The sequence below is a fragment of the Geospiza fortis genome, unplaced genomic scaffold (assembly GCF_000277835.1).
Source record: "Geospiza fortis unplaced genomic scaffold, GeoFor_1.0 scaffold102, whole genome shotgun sequence".
In the NCBI taxonomy this organism is placed as follows: Eukaryota; Metazoa; Chordata; class Aves; order Passeriformes; family Thraupidae; genus Geospiza; species Geospiza fortis.
Window position 1 is genome coordinate 3,337,112 of NW_005054373.1, and position 21,367 is coordinate 3,358,478.

The following is a 21,367-nucleotide window of genomic DNA, read 5'->3' on the forward strand; positions in this document are numbered from 1 at the left end:
TGGATGGATGGATGGATGGATGGATGGATGGATGGATGGATGGATGGATGGATGGATGGATGGATGGATGGATGGATGGATGGATGGATGGATGGATGGATGGATGGAGCCTTCACACAGGTGTTGGCTTTCCAGACCTGCTCACACCACGGAGCTGCCACTGTGGCTCAGCAGCAGGATCAGAGAGCGTGGGCACAGAGCTTTCAGGAGCAGGGCCTTGGCTGCTTTTCCTGTCAGTGCTGAGGTCTGCGGGGTGGAGGCTGGGTCAGGCACAGCTGTGGGTGCTGGAGGCAGGTTCTCAGCAGGTCAGAGCCCACTCAGCACACAGAGCCAGCTCGGCTGGGGGGGCTGTCCCCAGCGTCCCTGGGTGGCCGTGCCACTGCCCAGACTGAGCACAGTGAGCAGAGCAGCCCTAGCCTTCCGGAGAGCGCTGCTGGAAGGGGATCACGAGGAGATGGAGTCAGTGCTTCCCCCTCCCCAAGGATCTGTGCCAGAGGCCCTGGCAGCAAGGGGCTGAGCAGGGGTGGGACAGGACCTACTCAAGCTGGTTCAGAGTCTCCCTGGGTACATGTCTTAGACTCTGCTCCCTTCCCATCCTGCTTTGGAAAAATTGCTTTTCAGAAAAAAGCTCAGGGTGGAGCAGGAGGAGGGTGTGCAGCTGGCTCTGCCCCCTGCCCTCTGCCTGGCCGAGGGTGTTGGGGCGGGCGCAGTTTGTGTCCGCAGAGCTCCGCTCCTGGCGCAGGACTGTGCAGTGCTCACTGCCAGGGACGGGGGGCTCGGTCCGGGCTGGTGGTGGATGGACGTGAGGAGCTGCAGCCCCAGCCGTGCTGGGGACTTGCTGTTTGTAGCCTTGTTTTTTAATCATTTTCTGCCGTTATTGGTATTCATAGCTCACATTTTTCCGGTTACTGTCAGCCTGGGCTTTCATCCATTTTAAAGAGCTATTTTTTCCCTTGTTGATGATGATGATGGTATAAAGACAGATGGTGTAACTGCTTATGAATGTCCTATTTTATTCCCCTCGAACCAGACAGCGCACTGGAAGCCACGTATTATTTCCACATGCTCAGGTTAGAGCCCAGACAGCGGCTGAGCCTGGCTCGCCCTTCCTCTTCCTCCCATGCCGATGCTGACACCTCCGGGTCGCAGCTGGGAGTGCCGCTGCGCCGGGAGCCCTTTGTTGTGCAGCCGGGCCGGGATCTGGGATGGGGCTCTGGGCTGGGGGGCTCTCTCAGGGCACTGCTGATGGGCTGTGGCCTATGGGCACGCTGTCCAGGGGGCCTCGGAGCACCTGAGCCAGCCAAGAATGGTAAAAATGATGATTTAAATTAAATATAGAAACCCGTTACCAAAGGTTTTTAATAAAACCAGCTAAAATCTGCTCCCACAGCAGCTGCCCCAGCTGAAAGGACACCCTTTCCCTGTGTGAAGTGGTTTGAAGGCACCAGGGTGGTGGGGTTGGGGTGGGGATGGTTTGTTGTGTTTTTTCCCTAGAGTGGAAAAAAGATTGGAATTTTAATTTCTGGAATGTGAACCCAACTGTTGGTTTCACAGCCCTTCTCCCAGCAAACCTGAGCACTCAGCTCACATGGCAGACTGCCCATCTCACCCCTCCACCAGTGATATCTGTCTTTCTACATGTTGGATGCCTTTGTCAGCACTGCCACCCATCTCCCCTCTCACTCACAATTTAGGCTGTCATATCCTCAAACAGCACTGCTGAATATGTGCAAGCTGCTAATATATACTTTCAGTCTGAATTTCTAGCCCTGTCTTTGTTAGTAGGAGGAGGGGGGTTGGTGCTTGAACCCATTAGGTGGTGCAGGTCAGTCTCAGGATTGCGTGGGTTCATGGGGTTTACCGTGACCAGATAATGTAAGCTAAAGTTCAAAACTATCCTGCCTAAAAATGAGTATAATGGCCTAAAAGTGCCTCTTTTAGCCCAGTGGTGGGGTAACCCCTGTCAGTTACAGGGACTGTATGTTAGTACCCATGATGGCAGATGATAATGTGGCTGTTACACCCTGGTGTAAGGGAGGGCTCTGGCAAGCCACAGGGCTCTCTCCCAGAGCCCCACCTGACCAGGTGCCCCACACGCTCTGTGCCCATTATGGGCAGGACCATGGTGCTCCATGTTCTGTTCTGAGCTTTCAGTGCTTCACTGAGCGTTTCCTCCATGCTCCTGCACGTGCATGGTGCTGCCTGGGTTTGCAGGCTCTCCCTGTGCTGGGATGAAGGCAAGGCTGCCAGTGTGTTCCTCCTGTGCCTTGTGTCTGGCTGGGGCTGCAGCACACGGGCCTGCAGCACACCGGCCTGCTCCGGGCTTGCTCTGGCCAGGAGGGATGGCATTTGATGCAGTGGCTCTGGCATCTGAGCAGGGTCTGCACCCTGTCACTGGGGCTCAAGAGCTTGAGATGGGGATGAGGAGGAAGGATGAGGCTGAAGGTGCTAAAGGCTCTGGTCACTCGCTCATGCTTCTGTAGTCACTGATGTGGCTGGGTAGAACCTTATTGTGTAGAGAACTATGTCACAGTACATGACACCTCAGGGGCCCTCAGCAGCTCCTGGTGGTAGAAGTAGGCAAGGTTCTTGGTTTTGTCTTCATCTCAGTTCTTTACAGTTTCTGTCTTGACCAATGAGCAGCTGTGCTGGGAGATGTTGATGACCTGCCAGCCAACACGTGTGCACAGCCTTAGCTGTTGCTCCTACTCTTTGGCAGCTCCCTGTTCTGTCCTGCCTTCCATGTCTGTGTCACACTTTCTGCTTTTCTTATTTCAGAAGAACCCAGCGAAGATGTGGAAGGGCCCAATGAAACAGCTGGTGATGCTGAGGAACCTGCCAAGGAGCAAGACAGTGCAGGGGACAAGGACCAGAGTAAATGGACAGGTATGATTCTGTGATTTAGCAGAGGTTCTGTTTGGTCCCTCGTTTTCTTCAAATCCAGGAAGGGGAGGTGGAAAAAACAGTGGTCCACAAAACCATTTTTAGCTGACCACAATGTGGCAGTGTCAGTGTGACGCAAGTGTCACCCTCTGTGAAGGCTCTCAGTAGTTGGACTTGTGGTGGGTCAGGCTGGACCGTGGTGCTCTGGGGCTGGCCCTGGGCAATGGGGATCCACAGTGGGAGAGGAGGGGCACAAGGGCATGGCCCCTCCTGCCAGCAGCCAGCACCTGGCTGGATTGAGTGTGTCATTTGGTGATTTTGTGATTGCCCCACCCTGGAGAGGGCCATCCATCTCCCACCCTCATCTGGTCCTCGCTGCCCTCTCCAGCCTGGCTCCAGAACCCGAGGTGCTGAAGGTGGCGTTGATTTTCCTTGGCCCAGGACACAGCAGTTCTGACTGCAGGTCCCGTTTGGTTGGCAGGCTCGGTGTTGGTCAGTGCAATGCCTCAGAAACCCTCAGAAACGCTTCTTCCAGGCAGCCCTCTCCTGCTGCCTTCATGGCTGCCTCTGGGTGAGCCCCAGACAAAGATACTTTGTCTTAAATTGTCTTCCCAAATGGGATGTGGTATCTGACCTCCCCAGTTACAGTCCCGGCCCATCTCAGCCTCAGTCAGTGGAGATGTGTCCCCAGTGGTGCAGAGAGCAAGCTGGGCCCTGGGGGCTGGTGACGTTTGTGCTCTCAGAGTGGGCTGAGGTTGCTCTGTGTGTTCTTTCCCTTAACATACTGGTTCTTAACCTGGAAATGCAATTTGGCTTGGCTGTAGGTGGGTCTTAGTCTCAGTTCATTGTGTGGGATTGTGTGATGCTGAGCACAACCATTTTGTGAAGTGTCACAGACAGATGTGAGTTTTCTTTATTGATTAAATCTCTTTAGGGGTAAATAGGGTTCTTTGCCCAAACCTGAAGCACTTAAAAAGGGTGATCTGTGTACAAAGATTGTATCTCAAAATATGTAAGGAAAAATGAAGAGCCTACTTTTTAAATGCTTTTCTGTCCAGAAACTCTGGATCTGGATGGTTTAATTTCTTCACTCTGCCAGTGAAATTCCTAACCCAGTGTTGGTGAGCCAAGGAGCAGATCAGAAATGGGACAGCTCCATGGGGTCTGCGAAGGGAGCAGTGTGAGGAGGGCACAGAGCAGGCTGTGAGCCCGTGGGGCATGGGACCAGCCTTGTGTGAGCCAAGGTGTGTGTGATGGGCTGGTGCTGGGCTCAGGCTGCTTCCAAACATGCAGCACCAGCGCCTGAGCTTAAAGCCAGATTGTGTTACAATAGCTGCTGCCCAGCCAGTGTGCAGAGGAGGCACACACCTTGCTCTTGTTCCTGCTCTTGTCGCTCCAGGAACGTGAGTGTGTTGACAGTCCTGCTGGGCCTCAGACATGGGAAGGGACAGAGGCTGGGTCAGGTTATACCTGACAGCCCCAGGAGAGAAGGGTGCAGGGACACAGTACCTGGTGCCAGTGGAGCCATGAGCAGGGAGGGGAGCAGGCAGTTCCAGGGAGCTCTCCTTGGAGGAGGAGGAGGAGGCTGTGACCACAGTGTCATAAAGCTAAAATACATGAAGCCTTCTTTGCCTTTGCCTGACTGAGCAGAGCAGCACAGCCTGGGGAGGGCCTGTCCCCCAGGTACCAGGGGATGGATGGGCTGCAGAGCACTTGTGATGCTGAGCATTGTCCCTGACCTGCTGCACTGTACCTGGGTGCTGGGACACAGTGCCTGGAGCATCCCAAACCTGCCAGCTGCTCTCCCTGGTGCTGTGCAGAGAGGGGAGGCACAGTGAGGGACAGGCACGGGGCTTGTCCCTGACGAGGGAGTGCTGGGGAACTGTACACCTGCCATCTCTGCCCCAGATTTCCCCGGGAATTGACCAAACAACTGTTTGTAAGTGCTGATGGGAAGATAATGAGATGAGGAACAGTCAACACAGATTTGTCAAGAACAAATCATGTCAACACGACCCAATTTCCCTTCCTGTGAAGAAGGTCCTGTTTGGAGTCAGTGTCTCCTTGGGAAGGCTTTCAGTGCCACTTGTCAGGACAGGCTGAAGTGAAGCACAGACAGAGCAGTGTAGGTGACAATACTGTACCACTGGTGGGTTTCATTAGTCCTGGGAATCTCTCCATTCCTGAGCTGGGGTGCTGGGGAGGCTGGGCAGCAATTTCAGAAAGCCCAAACACCAGGAAAATCCCAGAACAGTGCAACATCAGTCAGGAGGAGAAAATGGAATGAACAGGCTTATTTGACTTGAAAGAAGACCAAAGAGGAGGACAAGATAAGTCTTGTGCATGAAATGCTTCTGAAATGAAGGAAATTATTTATTCTCTGTGTTGAGGATACAGACAACAAGACACAAAGGGCTTAAATTGAAGGGAGAAAGATTGATGTTAGATAACAAAGTTTTTAAAAGTCCTCCTGTACAGCCTGTGGCTTAAGCACTGGATTGGGTTTTCTGAGAAGGTTCCTCAGAGGTCTTTCAAGAAGATTATAGAGGAGCTGCCATCAGGAGTAGGGGAGGCTTAGCCTGTCCTGCTTTGGATGGACTGGCTGACCTTAGGAAAAGCCCCTGAGCCAGGTGTGAAGATGGAGAAGCCGGAGAGGTGTGGGCTGAAAGCCAGTGATGGGGCATGTGAAAGGGGAGGGGGGACAGACTTTTTTGCGGCTCACCACCTGCAATTTGATCATTATGTTCCTCAGCAATTTACTCCCCTTTGTGCTTTGGTTTCCTTACTGTGCACAGGGGATTTATTTCTTCCACTTTCTTAAAGGTTTGCAAGATGTGTAATGAGACACTGAGTTCCTTTGCCCATCGCCCTGCCCCAGCCCAGGGTGAGGTCTGCACCACAGTGGGCACAGTCCTGGTGCAGCCTGTGCTGGGGTTAGTGTCAGCACCAAGGGGAAAACCTGTTCTCACTGTAAACTTGTCAAAGTGTCTCAACTGCAAAATAAATGTATTGATTCATTCTTTGTATTTGTTTTAAAATGCAATAATGTGAATCAGAAACATTTTTTAGGTGATACTTTTCAATTTAATATACTTGGGGAAAACTCCATCCCATAGAAGGACTCATTGGATCTTGATTTTTACAGAAATCTCTGTGGTTTCTGGAAGGTTCTGGAAGATGGCAGCTCCTCCACACTGGAGCAGGGAGATGCTGTGTGCCTGATGACTCAGTGTTAGACATTATCTCGCCATGGCTAATGTGAGATTCACCACAAGCAAACCAGCAAGAGGGAAAGGAATTGTGGCTGATCCCAATTCCCTTTCTAAGGCAGGATGTAGATGATGGATACTCAGCTGAAGCCCTGCTCAGTGCGGTACAAGGCCTCTCAGATGTGAGGTGGTGCTGGTTCATGTCTCTGATGGAGAGCCCCATCACCAGCAGTGACCCAGCTACCAGAGGCTTCCTTAATGCACTGTCCGTTGGGTACACGGAGAATATCAGGGGTTTTGCCACAAAAACAAGAAACAAAGTCTACTTAAAATATAGATTGAGATGAAATCTTTCTGGAGGACTGGCCTGAAGGGCTTTTATTTTTGTTAATGATTTTTTTTTTCTTTTTTTTTTTTTTGTCCGTGATGCTCACCTAACAGAGCAATTAGTGCAATGGACTGTCCCTGATTCGAATCCGTGGTAGATTGCTATTAAAGGAAGTATTAATGGGCTGCTGAGAGCTGGGAAATTGTTGCAGAAAAGTGTGTTTATGGAGTATGGTGCTGGCAGGCATGATTTCAATTGGATTTGACATGTTTAACATAAATGTATACTGCACAGCTCCTGCAGTTTATGAATAATTCCTACAGGCCGACTGCCTTTCTAATTACTGAAATTGAAAAAAACAGGTCAGGCACATCCTGACGGAAATCTATTCCTGCTCCTCCCCCCGGCTGCTTTTTGTGCTTTTTTTTAATATCTGGCGTTTGTGGAGCACTTAATGGCCGGGATGTTCTGGGGCCTGGGAGGCTGCAGGAGGGGCCGAGGGCACGATGGAGCCGCTCAGCACCGGAGCCAGGGAGACCAGGGAGAGGGCAGGAGACAAGGACGGGGAGCTTGCCTGCAGCTGAGTCTTTCCAAGGATGTGTGAAACACAAAAGGCTCCTGGGTGGCAGCTCCAGCCCAGAAATACGGCTGGGCTGGGTGGCTCCGTGCAGCTGCTGGCCGAGCTCGGGCAGGCCGGGCTCTGCCAGCACTGGAGGTGCTGCAGGACAGGTCTGCCAGGCAAAGCCCCACCTCCAGGAGCCCCTGGTGCTGCTTGGCATCTCACAGAGGCATCTGCTGCGTGTTTCGTGTTCATATGGAGCAAGGCAGGGAAGCCTGGTGGCGGCTGGAGCTTCTGGATATGAATATTTAATAGTAATTCAGCTGTGGGTACTCACTGCAGGTGGGAAGGTATGACACAGCATTAAAAAACAAATTATTCAGCCATTTTTGGGGCTGTGAAGCAGGAGTGCACCAAGCATGGGGCATTTACCTGTCAGCTGAGTGACTGTGAAATACAGAGCTGAGAAATGCTGCAGGGCAGCAGGTAGTGCACAGGCCTGATTAGTGTGGCTACAGCAGCTGATGGAACGGAAGTTCCTTCAGGGAGTGGGGAATTAAACAGTGTTTGGGGAGGAAATGTTGGCTGTATTTACTGAGGAGGTGGCAGTGCTGCAGCAGCTCTGGGTGCCCCATGCCCTTCCCCAGCAGTTCATGTGGGCTCTGGCCATTCCTGCATCAAGGCAGTTTCTGGAGAATGGATGAAACAGATAAACTAGCCCTGGATTTCAGGGGACACAGGTGCTGTGAGGGCACAGGGGGCAGAGCCTTGGGCATTGATGGCACAGGGCTGTGTGGCACACTAGCACAGTAGCAGCTCCGAGGACTGATGGCTCCAAGAACACACTGAGGTGATTTGAGGAAGGAGGCACCACCAAATGCAGAATGCTATTTTCCATCAGGCAGTAAAAGCACAGTTCCCTGGTCTCACTGAGAACTTCCCCAGGCCAGCAGCTGGACTTCATGGCAAGGAGTTTTCTGGAGGCTGATGGTGTTTAAATCAATGGCAATAGCAGAAACCCCACTGTAAATTTCCAGGGCAAGTGGCAAGCTGGTTTACGGAATGCAGGGAGATGAGAACCTCTGGCTTACGGAAAGCAGCATGAATTAGTAATCATTTAATTGGCTTTTCCATTATGTTGCTTGGTTGGAAGATGGAAGTTTAGATGAAGGGACTGTCAGTGATACTTTAGCTAAAAGAATGTGATGGGTAGGAGATGGGTGGTGACTTCCTTCCCACCAGGATGGAGAGCAGCAGTTTAGGGGATCCGTGCTGGCTTTGCCTCTGGAACCAGCAAAGGAAAGGCCCCACTTGCAAGGAAGTGCCCACCTGACCTCTGGAATGTACCCAGGGAGGATCTCTCCTCCTCCTGAGAAAAGCAGAAGCTGCTGAGGAGAGTGAGAAGATCAGCAGATCTCCAGAAGTGCTGTGGCAGCCCCACCCCTTTGCACTTGGCTTTAGGGACATTTGTTCAGAAACACAGGTCTCAGTGAATCTGAACTAAATCCATTTAAAGAGTCAAAGTAATAACAATACTATCTGATATGCAGATGTACATCATGCTTTAAAGCAAATTCCTTTTTCTGCCCTGCGAGGCCTGAGCCTGGAAGCAAGATGCTGGCACAGGTGGTGTCCCCGTGTGCTCCAGTGTCACTGAGCCCCTCCAGGCCATGGCCTTCTGGAGGTTTTGGGCTCCCCCCATTCTGTCCTGTCCTCTCTGCACGGACAGAAGGTCCCAGGCTATGCTAAGAGTTCTGCAGGCAGACGCCAAGCCATGTCCTCATTTCTCCTGGTAGCAGAGAGTTCTTAATTCCTCTGATCATCTGTGATGTGGACTGAATGTGTCATTTTGTGCATTTGACTGTTTATCAACAACAAACTTCAGTCTCGGTGTTAGAATTCCCAGCTGAGCTGTCAACTCAGAAACTAATACTTAAAATATCCTATGTGCAACAAATCAGTTATTCTTGGGTCTGGACAATCATCAATAATTCTAGTTTTGAAGGATTATGGTTATGGGGTTGGACTAAGTGATTTAATGAAATTGGACACTTAGGAGATGGTACATTTTAATTACCTGTTAGTAATTCTAAGCAGGCTGCTTCACAGTAGAAAGGAGAAGAGAAAATACCCTGCTGTGACTCCCACAGCTGGAGCTGGTGTTCAGCAGCCTGGGGCAGCTGATGGTTGGGCTGAATTCAGTCACTGCATCCAGAAACACTCTACTGGTGAGCAGCTGGCAGTGCCCAGGGACACAGTGTGACCAACAGGAGCTACAGGCACCACCTAGAGAGTCTAAAGGGACCCTAAGCCGTGGCTGTCGCTGTCACCCTGCCCAGTGCAGGTCTAGAGCAGGGCTCCCATGGCTGTGCCAGACACCCTGGCAGACCTGGGGTCTCCAGCTGCTCTTCCCAGCACCCAGCAGCCTGGTGGGGGTGGCTTGTCAGTGTCCAGGGTCACACTGAGGGCTGGGCAGTGCCAGCAGTGATCGGGCCCCTGACAAAGGCCACTCACATCACACAGGGCTCAGGGAGGGCATTTTAAGGCAGGGTGGTCCTTCACCCACCACAGTGCTGGCTCTTGGTGGGTCTCTCCTCCCCACACCCTCCAGGAGGGACTGTGTTCCTCAGTGGAGGAGCAGCAGAGTGGTGCCGCGTTCCCAGTGCTCCAAGCACATTTATTACAGGGAGCAGGGAAGGTCAGCTCTGGCCCTGCACACATCTTGAAGCCATTTCCAGTTCTGAGTCTCAGTTCAAGCAGGGAGCTGAGCAGAGCAGCCCATCATTCTGTGAGGGCAGAGCAGGGTCTGTGATGGTGTCATCAGTCAGCACTGACACTGCAAGCTCATTCCACCCCTGCTTTGGATGTTTTTGTGGAGCTGGCAGCACAGCAGAGTCCTGGGTTTGTACCGCAGGTGCAGCCAGGACTGTCCATGCACACGTGGAGGCTGCATGAAGCACCAGGCAAGCAGCCAGCAGTGCTGTGGGGAACAAGATCACTTCCAAGCCCATTCAGTATGGACAAGCCTACCAGGAGAAGTTCAGCAGTCCCAGATCAAATCCTCTGATCCCTGCCTCCCTCTGGCAGTACCTCTACCTGTACTTGTTTTCCCTCTCCCAGAACTTATTTTGCCTCTATTCAGCTGAATGCAGAGATGGGGACTGGCAGGGAAGGTAGTTGGGAATGTTTGGACATACAGCTCATGGTAGTGCACAGAAGAGTCTTTGGGAAGGAAGCAGTTTGCTGGGATCTGACTCTTGGTGGTATCATCTGAAACAAGGAGCAGATACCAGCGGGTTCACAAGTTGAGTAGGAGAAAGGGGGAAGAGTGTGGGGGACTGGCCTGAGAACGCTACAGCGCCTTGTTAATCGGCAGCTGATCCATCATATTAAATATCCAGCTGTCAGATATTACCTTTCAAGTGAAAATGAATAACTCCCATTAAGGGCAAAATGGGTTTGAAGTCGATTCGAGACAGATTAAAGTACCGTTATGAATGTGTGTTCGGGGAGGAGGAGATGGGGGCTGTGTATAATATACTTGTCCTTACAGTTTTTAAATAATAGATGTCCCACAAATTTATGTACTGAAGGCAGCCAGGGTTCGGGGGAGGAGAAAGGTCAGGGATGTGCTTCTCCCAGTGCCACAACTCGTGGAGTGTTTTGCTGTTGACTCTAGGGCTCATTTGCATTTGTCTGTTTGGCTGAACAAAATAGCCTTTTCTGGGATTATCACAGTGGGAATGTTTGTGTCCCCTTGGCTGAGTCCTGCCAAAATTGGGATTTTGGCAGGACCATGTGCTAGGAAGCACCAGAGATGCTCATTCCTCTGGAGGCATGGGCTGAGCCAGCCAGAGCCATCCCAGCAGCACCACTGCTGCCAGCACGGGTGCCATGGATTGGGCTGACAGCCACAACCACCAGCCCTCTCCGGGGCAAATGCATTCCAGAGTGTCCCTGTGTAGAATGTCCTGGGTCAGCCAGGGTTGAGAGTTCCACCTTACAGAGTAAGTCCAGCTGTTCCTGGAGGTGACACGTGGGCCTTCACTGTCTGGCCAAGCATTTGTGTGTGCAGTGCAGCCTGCAGGTTGTAAGCATCCCCCAGAACCAGCTGAGATCTTTCTGCTTCTGGCCACCAGTGACATAGTTCCCATGCTCGGGGACATCAGCAAGAGGGAGCTGGTTTTGGCCTGCTGTGCACTGAGGACATAGGTCAGTCCTCAGAGTCATCCTCCTCCAAGTCCTTAGGGTGCGTGTAAAGCAGTGAATGGGAGCCCAGCCACCGTGCAGCCCAGGCTCTCTGGGGTGTGCTGATGTTCGTGGGGTGTGCTGATGTTCCTGGCTTTCTGTTGCAGCACCAGCCAGCCAGCCAGAGAAGGAACTGACAGAGCCTCCAGCACCCTCCAAGCGGATTTCGTTCCCCAGCAGCTCTGAGTCACCTCTCTCCTTTAAGTGGTCAAAAACTTCAGAGGAGACCAAATCAGAGCAGGTAAGGCGGAAGAACCCATCTCTCCGTGCAGGTAATGTGTTTCCAATGTGCCAAAAGCAAAGAATAAAATGGGAGGAAGAGGATGAAAAGCAGTGACTGGTGGTAGAAGGCATCAAGTTATTGAAGCCAGTCTGTAAGAGAGGAAAGTAGCACGTGGAAGAGCTGTGTGATTCCTTTGTCTGCTCTGCAGATGTACCAGTGTCCGTACTGCAAGTACAGCAACACAGACGTGAACCGGCTGCGGGTGCACGCCATGACCCAGCACTCGGTGCAGCCCATGCTCCGCTGCCCCCTCTGCCAGGACATGCTGAACAACAAGATCCATCTGCAGCTGCACCTCACCCACCTGCACAGCGTGTCACCCGACTGTGTCGAGAAACTCATCATGACGGTAAGTGGCTGTGTAGGCAAGCATGGCTGCTGCCACCTGGCACACCCACTGCCCCCTGGCACACCCACTGCCACCCGGCACATCCACTGCCATCCCGGCACACCCACTGCCATCCCGGCACATCCACTGCCACCTGGCACACCCTCTGCCATCCCGGCACACCCACTGCCACCTGGCACACCCTCTGCCATCCCGGCACACCCACTGCCACCTGGCACACCCTCTGCCATCCCGGCACACCCACTGCCACCTGGCACACCCTCTGCCATCCCGGCACACCCACTGCCACCTGGCACACCCTCTGCCATCCCGGCACACCCACTGCCACCTGGCACACCCTCTGCCATCCCGGCACACCCACTGCCACCTGGCACACCCTCTGCCATCCCGGCACACCCACTGCCACCTGGCACACCCTCTGCCATCCCGGCACACCCACTGCCACCTGGCACACCCTCTGCCATCCCGGCACACCCACTGCCACCTGGCACACCCTCTGCCATCCCGGCACACCCACTGCCACCTGGCACACCCTCTGCCATCCCGGCACACCCACTGCCACCTGGCACACCCTCTGCCATCCCGGCACACCCACTGCCACCTGGCACACCCTCTGCCATCCCGGCACACCCACTGCCACCTGGCACACCCTCTGCCATCCCGGCACACCCACTGCCACCTGGCACACCCTCTGCCATCCCGGCACACCCACTGCCACCTGGCACACCCTCTGCCATCCCGGCACACCCACTGCCACCTGGCACACCCTCTGCCATCCCGGCACACCCACTGCCACCTGGCACACCCTCTGCCATCCCGGCACACCCACTGCCACCTGGCACACCCTCTGCCATCCCGGCACACCCACTGCCACCTGGCACACCCTCTGCCATCCCGGCACACCCACTGCCACCTGGCACACCCTCTGCCATCCCGGCACACCCACTGCCACCTGGCACACCCTCTGCCATCCCGGCACACCCACTGCCACCTGGCACACCCTCTGCCATCCCGGCACACCCACTGCCACCTGGCACACCCTCTGCCATCCCGGCACACCCACTGCCACCTGGCACACCCTCTGCCATCCCGGCACACCCACTGCCACCTGGCACACCCTCTGCCATCCCGGCACACCCACTGCCACCTGGCACACCCTCTGCCATCCCGGCACACCCACTGCCACCTGGCACACCCTCTGCCATCCCGGCACACCCACTGCCACCCGGCACACCCACTGCCATTCCAGCACACCCACTGTTCCTGCTTGTTTTCTCCCTTCCTTGCCAGCTCTTGGCGCTGGGGGTGAATAACAGGGTGTTTGTTGTAACGCTGATGTTCTGCACCAGCTCCCTCCTGTGTCACCTTCTGAGCAAGCACACGCAACATGACCCAGCTGTTCTCTTACCGTTTTCTTGTCTTGTCTTTCTGTCACTCTTCCTCTCTACAACTCCCTGAAAGAAGGTTGGAGCCAGGTGGGGTAGGTCTCTTGTCCCATGAAACAAGTGACAGAACAAAAGGACTGGCTGCAAGCTGCACCAGGAGAGGTTTAGACTGGATACTAGGAAAAATTTTTTCATGGAAGGGGTTGGAAAGCCCTGGCACAGGCTGCCTCTGGAAGCAGTCATCACTATGGATGGAGTCACCATCCTTGGAGGTGTTCAAAAATCATGTGGATGTGGCATTTGAGGACACAGTTTAACCATGGTGGTCATGTTGGGTTGATGGCTGGACTTGGAAGACGAAGGGTCTTTTCCAGCTTTAATGATTCTGTGATTCCTTTTGTGACCCCTTGGAGACAGGAGTGACAGAGTCACAGAATCATGAGTGGTCTTGGCAGGGACCACTGGAGCTGCTCCAGTCCAACCTCCCTGCTTAGGCAGGGTGCCTTGAGCATGTCGTTCAGGATTGTGTCCAGACAGCATCTGAGTATCTCCAGGAAAGGAGATTCTCTCTGGGCAGCCTGTTCCAGTTCCCACTCCATAAGTGCCTTTATGTTCTTACCTTCCTGCTTGGCCTTGCTAGCTGCCTGTCTCCTCAGGGCTTCTCAGGATGAGCTCTGCCCTGCCTGTGCCACTGGCTCACCGAGCTGTCCCATCCACTGACCGTGGCCTCTGTGACCTGTGTGCATTTCACTGGTGCTGCTCAAGTGTGGAAATACCTTCTGAGGGTTTGAACAGCCCTTGTTCACCTCTTAGCTACATTGGTGGCAGGTGTTCTGGCTTTCTCAGAGCAGCAAGCAGAAGCCAAGCCCCTTCCCTAGGCCAGCAGGCATAACCAGTTTGCTCAGGGTAGCTGCCATGCTGGTGTGAGGGGTTTGTTTTGAGCCAGGCAGGGTGCCTGGGCAGGCTGTGTGGTGTGGAGCAGGAGTGTTGGGCTGGTCTGTCCTCAAGCACATCTGTGTCCTCCGGGACATGAGGGAATGGGAGGAGCTCAGGACACTGCAGAGCAGGTCGGGCACAGTCCCTCAGGTGAGCCCACCTGCTGTGCTGGAGTAGGGCCACAGGGCTCTGCAAGGCTGGCAGAGACTGGCCCAGCCACGATGCTCATCCTCATGTGTGTTCCTGGTTTTCCCACCTTTCCTCCCTTTGGCACCTAGAGACACCTGTGGGAGGGCTGCCTCTCCTCCTCCAGGTCTCACAGCACGAGGTGAAGAAGCTGGGTTTTTCTGTATTCTGTGACAATATTCGGAGGCGTCAGCGTGGTTTGTGCAGAGCATGGCAGCAGGGAGGGCCTGGCTGGGCTCGTTCTCCTGAGGATCTATCTGGGTCTGGCGGGTGTGAGCAGCCCCGTGACGGAGCCGGGTCCCTCCGAGGCAGCGTCTGCTCCGTGCTGGAGGAGGCTCCAGTTAATAACACCTTATCAGACGCCGTGCAGGAACCTGCAGTGTCTAATATGTCTGTTGCCATGGTAACGCTCCTGCTTGCGCTCAGCATCTCCAGGCTGCCTGCTCGTGCTCTCTCCTTTTCATATCAGCGAGCAGCCGGGCTGGCTGTCCCACGGGACCCCCTGTCCTCCACGGCAGGGACAGGGGCTGCCTGGGGAACAGAGCACACCCCGTGCCCCAGTGCCCCACAGGGACAGAGGCTCACACTGTCCTCCCATCTCCTGCAGCTTCCCTTTCGTGGGGCTGGTGGATAAATGTAGCCAAGTTCTCTCTGTGGCATCGTGGCCTCTTTGAGCAGGGCCGGGTGCCATCGTGCCCATCTCAGCCCCTGCCTGCTGCGGGACTCACAGGGCCTGTAAGGAGGGTGAAGTGCAGTTCGCCCCTGCAGGTGATTACAAGACTGATGGGCTGGAGCTGGGAGAGAGGATGGCTTCCCAAGAGCCTCTGGGAGTGGGAGCTCTCCCTCCTCCCACAGCCAGCCTTATCCTTCTACACATTTCTGTCTCGTCATCTCTGCTGTCAGCTTTCTCTTCCTCAGTTTAGGGCATCTTCCCAGTGTTCCAGTGTTCAGTCATCTTTCCATCTTTTTCTTTTCTCCCTTGCTCCAGGAATCATTCCTGCCCATCCCTACCATCTCACTTCCCCCTCCTGCTATCTTTACATTTTTACCCTCTTTCCCATTGTCTTTTCTTATTGCTCTCTCCCTTCTGCTGTCACTCAATTTTTCTCTCTCCCTCCTTTTCACCCCCTCCCTCTCCCCCCTTTCCCTCTCACTCTGTGTCTCATTCTCCATCTCGGATGAAGGTAATGAAAATAATCGGGCTTCATTAATTCTGAGCCCTGTGAGATGATAGCCATTTGGAGCCATGTTTGCCAATTAGATGGTCTAAATTAGAAGTGACCTTGGTATACTGCCATCACTTTGCCTCTCAGAGTCTAATGAAGCTTTTCACTCCAGCACCCTCTCCCTCTCTCTCTTTGTAATGGAAATTACCTCCTTTGTCTGGTGGGGAACCTTCCCTCCCATCTGTAATTCCCCTGGTTTCATAGACATGGGGACAGTGATGTATCTCCTCAGGCCTCTTCTAGAGGTTTTCTTTTCAGAGCCACATGATTTCAGCATTTTGGGGTATATTCAGGGGAGCCATCCCTTCGTTTGGTGTCCATGGACAGTCAGCACAGGCAATGTGGTGTGAGAGGAGCTGGCGGCTCACACCAGCCAGGAGGAATTGTTTGGACATGTCAGCAATATGCAGGTGTTACACTGATGGGTGTTGGGCTCTGAGCCTCCAGCCCTGCACACTAGCAGCTCTGCAGTTGGTTGTTAAAATCCAGTAGATCCAGTGGTGGCTGGAGCCGTGTGTGTCACTGCTGGAAGTTGTCACCAGTGAGGAGTGGGCCCTCTGGTTGTTCTGCAGTGGGTGACAGGTTTGTAGGTGTCAGGGTGTGTGCATGCTGGTGGGGCAGGGAGGCAGGAGACCTGACCCATCAGCCCTCAGGTGCTCTGTACAGCCAGGCCACTGTGTCCATAGAAATGGCCACCAAAGTGGGGTGCACCTGCCTCTCCATGGATCTCATCACCATAAAGACATTTTAACTGCTGAAGGGGTCTGAATTTCACCCAAAACGTGGGGTTCTTGGAAGTAGAGAGTCTTGTCCAGCAACTTTGCATCTTTTAAGGACTTTCTGTGTGGTAACAAGAGGAGAACTTAGTGGGACCTCAGCTGTCAGAGCTGCAGGGGATGGTGCTCAGGCTGGGCACAGGGGTGGATCTGGGGTGACTGAGACAGAGGTGCCATGCTGCAGTGAGCTTTGCTGGTGACTTGTGGGCCAGGAGATGGTAGCTGCAGCCACAGTGGGGTAGGGTTTGGTGTTGGACAGAAAAGAACAGGCATGAACAGGAGAAGGGAAGGGAGGAGACGAACCACGTTTGTTGAACTCACAGCTGAGGGTTGTGTTTTAGTAATGGCTCACACTGACTGACATGTTGCTGTTGTGAAACAGTGTTGGAGCCATTGAAACTGAGGAGGGGGAGGGATTGCCAAGCTGAGGAGGGATGCCAGGATGACACACCGGGTACCTGCAGGTGAGAGGGAGGAGGAGAGCGTTTGACAGCTGCATGCGCTGACATAGGCTGTGCTGCGGTGAACACACTCCTTGCCATCACAGAACACTTGCTGCCATGAGATACATGTGCAGTACAAGATGCTGTGTCGCTGAGCACTGCTTCTGTCACACCTGCCACGAGCCGTGGGCCACTGCACTTTCCTGCCCCATCATGCCCCATGCTGGGTTTATACAAAAAGCAGCCTCAGCATGAGAGGTGGATTCTGCAGGTCCAAAGAAATGAGATGTCTTCAGATGCTTTTGCAGTGTGAAAGGACAAACCCTTCAAAAAAGGCAGTCTGGAATTCCGTGTCAGTGCAGAGTGATTTGGGATGTGCAGCTCATGTGCACTCGTATCTTTGCCACCTGCTCAGGGCTGGTCCATGGGGTTGAAAGGACGGAGGCTCCTGCCCTGGATCGTGGTGTAGGAGAGGGACAGGAGTCTGTCCCTGTCTGTCCTCTGACCTGGATGGAGCCAGAGGACTAGAGTGAGTCCAGTTGCTGAGCAGTGCCTTTCCCGTGGTTTGATCCCCAAGGCCAGCCCACGGCTGCACCGCCGCAGTTCCAGCATCCATACCCAGAATTTCTAGTTCCCTGCACTTTTTTCCAAGCTTTTTTTCCATTTGCCTTTGGGAATTTTGTGCCTGTAGCAATTTAATGTACCACAGCCTTTTTTTTTTCCTTCCTTTTTTTTTTCCTTTTTTCCTTTTTTTGTCCTCCTCCTGGTGGAGGGGGGATGGAAAGAAAGGAAGGAATGGTGGCCGTGGAGATGCAGGTAGATAAAGGTAATTACTTAAACACATATAGGGCAGGACTTACAGGTTTGGAGCCCCAGATTAAGATGCAGAGGAGCATGTGAGGTTGATGATTATATTTCGGGGAGAGTTAATTGACGGAAGGTGAAGGCAGACAAAGAACCGCTGCTTACTGCCTTCTTGAATCCCAATCAGGAATTATGATTAAAGACGCGGCGAGACAACAGAGGCCTGATGAATTGGTGTCTTTTTTTTTTCTTTTTTGCCGTCATTCACACTTGATTGACTTCAACCTTTCAAGTGCAAAAGTCTCTCTTTTCCATTATTATTCATAGCCATCTGAGTTTTTCTAATTAAAGTGTATGAAAACAATTACTGATCCGTCGTACTGAGCGTGGTGGTGGGGACGGCTGCCGTACTGTAATGCCTATGAAAAGCCACAGCTCTATAATGATGTGCAGCTGAGGTGTTAGATAATTTTATTCTTTTTCTACTCTGTTGGGGTTTTTTTTAATTTCTCATGATTTATTTTTCATAATTCCTAAAGATCCTAGGAAAGCAGGCTCTTCCTGCTGCTAGAGCTGAGAGGGACGGTTTCTTCTTGCCTCCCTTTCTCAGCGTCCATGCTCGTCCCCCTCCTCCAAGCCCAGCTACTGGAAATTACTCTGTGACCTTTAACGTCTACCAACCAACCACCCACAGCCATCAGATGCTTCTGTGTAGAGTAGAAGGTGGAATGAGTTTGGTGCATTCAGCTCCCCTCCTGGGATATGTCAGCAGCCTTCTCTGCTGCTCCCTGGGACCTGGCACTCACTGCCATGCAGTGGCTGGCCCAGGAAAGGGAGGGAGCTCTGTGTCACAGCTCAGGTCACAGCTCTGCAGCCACTTCTGTGCCACCATTTCATCCTGAGATTTTCCATGAGCTCCAGCTTCACCACAGGTGCGCTCCTCTGTCCTGCAACTCACTCAGAGACTTGTGGTCCTTGGCTGGGCAGGGTACACGGCAGGCAGCAGCCACACACATTCTCTCCTGAAATCCAGGGTTCAGATGTCCTCTCCATATCCAGCAGAAGGATGGAGAGGCTTGTTTTGCCTTAGCCCTGAATGGGAGTGTTTAGTTGTGCCTCACCTTCCCAGCAGTGGGAGGCTGGGAGCAGGAGCACCTGGTGGAAGGGGAGCACTCCCTGGGTGTCAGCAAGGTGGGCAGCTGCTCAGGGCTGTGGAGGAGTCTTTGCTGGCCACAGGCACTGACCAGCACTGGAGGCCCTGTGGTGGAAAACACAGGGATGGTGACAGTGAGGCGGGTCTGTCTGTCTCTGTGCTGTGAGACAGCGTTCCAGCAGTGTGAGACATGGTCACCAGACATTCAAAGGGACATTCATTGTCCTGCATCTGATGCCAGCCACATGCAGGCTGCTGGTGAAATGGTTTGTGACCAGGTATATCCAAAGAAACAGTTTTTCAGAACAGGATGAGTGTGCACATTTGGCTTTTCCAAAGAGCCTCTCCAGCTGAGCCATGCAGATTCTCCAGCTCTGTAGAAGCAGTGGTGTCCCAGCACTGCACTGGTTTTGGTGGTGCAGGATCTAGCACCAAATACTTGAAGAGGAGCAAAGGGAATGCATCAGTCAGAGCAAGGAAAGGGTTACCAAAAGCTTTTTATTTCACAATTTGCTTTCTCTTTAGTCCTTTCTTATTCCTCCTTTCCTTTGTCACCTCTCTCCTTATTTGTACTTTTCTTTCTCATGCCCCTCCTTTCTCTGCATCGATACACTTTGAAAACAGTGCTGCAATGCTCCCTGGTTCAAGATTACAGTGTACTTTACTAGGTATGATTTAATTAGGGGCCTTATTATGTTTTCAGCAGCTTAAGGTGGGCCTTTCAACTTATCTACCTAATTGGTTGCACAAGAAGTTTCACAGCCCATGACAAAACATTGTCAGTGATCAAAGTCTGAATTCCACATAAAGGAAAAATATTAATAATAAGATTATTCTTCAAGTGTGCACTGCTAATTATGTCCAGAATGTAACTGTAGAAACACTTTTGACTGATTTGAGCTTTGTCTAATAAATACGAAGTCTTCGGTGAGCTGGGAAAAATGACGCCTCTGACTTCACAGTACTGATGTCTAGTTTTGCGACTGGAGATGTTTAAAATATTTTCTTGTGTTTTTCCTCTCCCTGTGTCCTTTCCCCTGTCTCTAGGTGACAACCCCTGAGGTGATGATGCCCAGCAGCATGTTCCTCCCAGCAGCTGCTCCAGAGAAGGATGGGAACTCGGGCGCAGAGGAGCGGGAGGGGAAGCAGTCCGGTGAGTGCAGGTCAATGAGATCCACTGTCCCACCATTCCCCCAGCTCCATCACCTGCTCAGGGACCAGTTCCATTCCTGTTAATCCTCTCTTTGATAGGACCTAGACTCAAATACTATGTTCAGTTTGATGAGCCTTCTTTTTGAAAATAGGCAGGACATCAAAAAGGAACAGTGAAGACAGAGGTGGCTGAATGGCTTTTGCTTGAAAGGGAGAATTGAAGGTGATAAATGCACTAAGGGATGTGTGTGTGAATAATTTCCAGATATTCAAAGTGAGCAAGGAAGTAAATTGTGTAGGTTTATGCAATGGGCCATGATGAGGTTAATGGGCTGGTATTGAAACGAATGAAGATAGAGGAGAAATGTTAGAAATACTTGTCGTGTTGGAGATCAAAAATCACAGAGTATTAAGGACTGAAAGGGGGTGTTGATCTACTGTGGTGTGCTCGTGTAATTTTTGGGTTTGCTCTAATTCTGTTTTCACAGAGATCTCTGAGGATGTGGGGAAGACCCTTTTGTCATCGGACAGCGCAGAGCACAGCGGAGACCCCAAGCCCGCTCCAGCTGATCCGAGCGCTGCCCGGGAGGACTCTGGCTTCCTGTGCTGGAAGAAGGGCTGCAGCCAGGTGTTCAAGAGCTCAGCAGCCTTGCAGACACACTTCAACGACATCCACGCCAAGCGGCCTCAGCTGCCGGTCTCTGACCGCCACGTCTACAAGTACCGCTGCAACCAGTGCAGCCTGGCCTTCAAAACCATTGAGAAGCTGCAGCTGCACTCCCAGTACCACGTCATCCGGGCAGCCACCATGTGCTGCCTCTGCCAGCGCAGCTTCCGCACCTTCCAGGCCCTGAAGAAGCACCTGGAAACCAGCCACCTGGAGCTGAGTGAGGCTGACATTCAGCAGCTGTACGGTGGTCTCTTGGTCAACGGGGACCTCCTCGCTATGGGTGACCCCTCACTCGCCGAGGACCACACAATAATAGTCGAGGAAGATAAGGAAGAAGAGAGCGACCTGGAAGATAAGCAGAGCCCAACAGGCAGCGATTCAGGGTCGGTGCAAGAGGACTCTGGCTCAGAACCAAAAAGGGCCTTACCCTTCAGGAAGGGCCCTAACTTCACTATGGAGAAATTTCTAGATCCGTCTCGCCCATACAAGTGCACAGTCTGCAAGGAGTCCTTCACGCAGAAGAACATTCTCCTGGTACATTACAATTCTGTTTCTCATCTGCATAAACTGAAACGAGCCCTCCAAGAGTCTGCTACTGGGCAACCTGAGCCTACCAGCAGCCCAGACAACAAACCTTTCAAGTGTAACACCTGCAATGTGGCCTACAGCCAGAGCTCGACTCTGGAGATCCACATGAGGTCTGTCCTGCACCAGACCAAGGCTCGCGCAGCCAAGCTGGAGGCGGCCAGCAGCAGCAGCAATGGAGCTGGCAACAGG

General features: G+C 52.8%; 1 protein-coding gene across 1 annotated transcript in view; it reads left to right on the forward strand.

The window, feature by feature from the left end:
• Positions 1-21,367, forward strand: part of ZFHX3 (zinc finger homeobox 3) — a 123,685-nt gene that overhangs the window by 90,033 nt on the left and 12,285 nt on the right. The window contains 5 exon segments of the mRNA XM_031060144.1: positions 2,779-2,886; positions 11,335-11,468; positions 11,659-11,859; positions 19,816-19,921; positions 20,409-21,359. Of these exon segments, the coding sequence (XP_030916004.1) occupies positions 2,779-2,886; positions 11,335-11,468; positions 11,659-11,859; positions 19,816-19,921; positions 20,409-21,359 (1,500 nt within the window).